A 4522-nucleotide genomic window follows, 5' to 3' on the forward strand; every position below is an offset into this window, starting at 1 on the left:
TAATTGTTTTCCAACTATTTAAGTTGGTCTAATAAAAGATATCAGATTCACACAAAGAGCCTTGTCTTGGAAGTTTATGACATTTTATTAATTCAGGAGAACCTTTAGGAAAACAATAGCTAATATATAAGCAACCAAACTTGACAAGTGTGTTCTTGAGTTAGCATATGCAAACTTTGGAAGAAATATCTCCATGGCTCTGAACAGAGTGTAGGCTGGACACTGGGTAATTTATGATGTATCCAGTTTGCATACTGTATTACTCATCAAATGGTTTAATGTTGAGCTAGAAAAAAAATGAAACCTCCCCCTTGAACTAAGTGAATAGTTACCCAGAGATTGTTGATAGGTAAGGAAAAACCTGCTTTCATTTAAGGTTCCCCCTGTTGCCTCTAATAGATGACAAAGCAGGGTCCATCTCTGTCCTTCCTAGCTCCCCACAAATCAGTAGATTAAGCAGAGGCTGGAAGCAGTGTGTCTTTCATTTACTTTAATTTCCTCCATGACCTTGCTTCTGAAGCATTTATAGCCTAAGGTCTGGTATACACCTTCTGCCAGTCTAGTAATGTTTGTAAGGAGTGTAATTGTTTTTTCAGCATTTTATGCTGTCAAAAGCCCTAGTTTAGATGCATTCATACGAGTAAAAAGTGCTTTTTATTGGTATAGCTTACCCAATTTGGGGAACATCAGTAAGCTGTATTGGCAGAAGCACTCTTACCACCTTCCTGTGCACACAGGATGTCATCTATCAGTTGCGTGGTCAAAGCCCCTGGTTCCAGCCCTGCTATGTGGCACCACATAGGCAGGTCCCTTGTAAGACAAGGCACAGGCGGATATGACAGAGGGGTGAGGTGAAAGAATCCATCCTTCCTACCCATAGCCTTGTTTGTTGTTTGGTCCATTGTTTTTAGCTAGTCTGCAAGATTCTATAATCTCTGATTATTACCAATAAAACTGGATTTCTCTGTATTCAGAAAGGTTTACTACATTTTTCTTTCTAACACACAGGGTACATGTCTACATGTGCTCTTACATGCATCTAAACTTAATGCATGTTAGCCTAATGCGCATTAAGGCTTTTTAGCCTTGTGTCTATACGTGCACACACTAATGCACGTTAAGGCAGGTGTGTGGACTGACATGGGACTAAAGTTAGTCCTAAGTCAATGGGCACATCGCATATCTCATTAATGCACATTAGCATGTCTACATGTTCGCTAATGTTATTTAACTATTTGTGCATGCACATGTAGACACAAGCCCTTAATGTGCCTTAAATTGGGCTAACGCGCATTAAATGTGCACATGTAGACACACCCAGTATTTTTGACGTTGTAAGCTTGTATTATTCCATTTCCAAATATTATGAGTTATAATCAGCCTTCGTAAATAGTTTGTCTAAGAATTTTCACTTTACTGCTTATTGTTTGCCAAATTTTTTTTGGTATTATTTGTACCACCCCTTTTTTGTTAGAGTGAATGTTTTGTGTCTGAAGGTTAGAAGAGGCTGACTATGCTGGAAGTGACTGCAGTGCCTTTTGATTATTCATGGACAGTAATAGAAGGCACTTAAAAAGAACAATGAAATTGCTTATTTTTGTGATGGGCCATCTGTTGAATTGTTTTGTGCAACAATCACACAATAGTATCTATGTCATATCATTCTATTTTCAACAGCAGCTGATTATGTATAGTTGGCTACTTGTCTTTATTTCTAAAGTCCCATGACCATTTAAAGTCACCTCTCCGAACCTTTGCTACAAAGGTAATAGAAATGTAAAACAGCCGGTGTGTATTTTCTTTATCTATCTTCTGTTATTTCATGTTGCTTCTAATTAATTAGGCCTCTTAAATGTTTAGGTCTGTTTTCTGTGGCTCCCACCTGTAGTTTTATAATAGAAGTTAACATGGAATCATTTAGCAATTGGTAAAGAAATGATGGGGTTCTGTAATAAAGAGCAGACAAGTTTTAAAAGACTGTCATGCATTCTCTGCTTATTAATTATCCCCTTTATTTTTCCCCAAGCAATAATTAGAATCCTTCTCCAAGGATTTTACTAACAAGCCATTTTTTTTTTAACTATGAAGCCATTTGCAGATCTATACAGCAGAAGCTGAAAGCAGGATAAAACAAATGTGTTGTCTTCCACAGGTCACTGACATCGCTGATGCCATGATTCTGAAACAGCTTTTTGAAAATCTGTTCCAGAATGGGGTGGTTGTTGTGGCAACATCCAACAGGCCACCGGAAGGTAAAACCAAATGCATTGCTAGCACTATCCAAGCACTGTGAATTTAAGAAGCCTCTTATAGAAGTTAGTTTGTATTTATTCAACTTTTAATGCTGACAAGATTTTTAGTGTTTTTTTGAGACTCTCATACTTTCGCTATACAATACAGACCCCTCCCTGTTTTTTTCCCTTTATCTGGAAGAAAGGGTGCATTTGGAGTCCTGACTTCAGGTCTTCTCACCTGACTACCAATTTTTTTCTACATCTACAGCCTCTTGAAGTGATTTATATTCCATCCACACCCGCCCCCCAGACCAAGAGCTGGGAGTTTGGTGATGTGGGAAGAGTTAGAAGAGGGGTGAAAAGCTATCTCATGATTGGGTAGGCAAGAAAGCAGGAGCCAGAGCATGGATCACAGAAGAAGCAAGTAATTTCTTCTTCCCTCAGTTTTGGCAACCTGGGAGTTCATGTTACCTTTTTTCTTTGGGTGGGTAGGTGGGTGGCTGGGTGCAACCTACTGAGCTGACTGTGTTGCCTGCCTTGGGGTCATTTTCTGACAACAGAGAAGTCCAGATTATGAACAAAAGCTTATATATATTCATAAAGTTGGCCTGTTTATGAACATAGTTAAACCTCAAAATCTGAAAAGATTTATTCACGTAAGCTAAAGGAATCTTATTTTTGTTGCTAAATGACACTTTTAAAACCACAGTGTTAATAACATAAGTTTTGAATTGTTTAGCACTGTTTTTTAATGAATTTTTTTTAATTCAAGTGACAGCAAAAGGCTTTAAAAATTCTGTTCGCTTGTAAGACAATTGCCAAAGCTTTTGAACTTAAAGAGAAAAATTCTATATTTGAATGAGGCAAAATAGTGTTTAAATGTTATAACTGGAATGTTGCATAGCATTTGCTTGTTACTTGCTTGACCAATTATGAATTATAGCAAGAGAATAATTAATGCAACTTGAGCTGTACACAAAAAAGAATCATGCACTAGTTCAGTTTCGGGAGTCGTTTTTAAGAGCATAGCTTTAAACAATTTAATTCAGGGGTGATAAAATAGTGAGTTTGGCTTTGGTCCCACCTCTTTATCCTTTTAAATAAATCTAAACTGGTTGGGTTCTGTCATCTATCTGCTTTTGTACATTTCTTCAGTGGTATATAAGGCCACAAAGAATCTGCAACTGCATGGGGTATATTTAGTTTGCACTTGCAGTTTCCAGTAAGGATTATCATCATGGTGTGGAGTTGTGGTGCTATTTGATGGGGCAGACCATAGCACCCCTTCCTCTTGTGTACATGGAATCAATCCTGCTATCTAAAGACACGTCTGAAATAAAATTCTTGTCCATGATGTAGTGTGGCATTAATACACTGCATTATTCTCATTAAAGTACCAAAATTTAGGAGTTCTGCATTTCTTTTCCCCTCCTTATGGATAAAGAAACACAAGGTGGCACTTTAGCTAGAGGGAAAACTGACCCTGTTCATTGGCTAAGTGCCACATTTACGTTACACATACTGCTGTTCTGGAATGTGAGAGGGAAACACTGAATGTATGTTGGGGGAAAAGTAAAGCTGGGATTCCAAAAACCTCCATTTCTCACACCCGCCTTGCTCTCCCAAAATAGAAAATAGTAGAGTGAAAACAAGGCAACTAGTGCTCATTCACTAGAGGAGCTAGTACAGGTAGGTTTATCATACTCAAACAGCATGTTTAAAATACTACTAGATGGGAAGCAGTTCTTAATATTCACTGGTTTCCCCAGGTAATCTTGCACTCACTTGTTTCTTATTTTAAAAAATTATGCATTGACAATCATTGTTAGCCATGTACCATTTTCACTTGTAGGTCTGTATACAAACTTTGCTGTTGGCTAGGATGCAGAATTTGCTACCCTGCAGATTGTTCAGGCATGCCACCTTGTGTCTGTACCATTAAATGTTAGTACATCTCATAAAACAATGAAGCCCAACATGGCTGTAACCCATAAACATGACTGCAACATACCTTTGAATAAAAATCAAATGTAGTCTCATCCTTTAGTGGAAATTTGTGACTGGTGCCTCTGTTTTACTATTGTCTTGCCCTGTTAACAGATGTTGGGTCCTTGCAAAAAGATGGCAACAGTATTAATAAAATGGAATAGTCCATTCTTAGTAGTACATAGTACAGCTTTTAAAGTGAAAACTCCACTATAATAAAATATTTTCTCCCTGTAGTGATTTTTCCAGAAAAGGCATTTTAGTCAAAGGGTGTGTGTGTGTGTGTGTGTGTGTGTGTGTGT

The 4522-nt window shown here is 37.7% G+C and overlaps 1 protein-coding gene across 2 annotated transcripts in view; it reads left to right on the forward strand.

Annotated features, from left to right (window-relative positions):
- LACE1 (lactation elevated 1) overlaps window positions 1-4522 on the forward strand; it is a 121929-nt gene that overhangs the window by 37868 nt on the left and 79539 nt on the right. For both annotated transcript variants that reach the window (XM_019537863.1, XM_019537864.1), the window contains one exon: window positions 2153-2252. In XM_019537863.1, the coding sequence (XP_019393408.1) occupies window positions 2153-2252 (100 nt within the window). The remainder of the gene's footprint in view (window positions 1-2152; window positions 2253-4522) is intronic.

The sequence above is a fragment of the Crocodylus porosus genome, unplaced genomic scaffold (genome assembly GCF_001723895.1).
Source record: "Crocodylus porosus isolate Cpor-Errol unplaced genomic scaffold, CroPor_comp1, whole genome shotgun sequence".
NCBI classification, from domain to species: Eukaryota; Metazoa; Chordata; order Crocodylia; family Crocodylidae; genus Crocodylus; species Crocodylus porosus.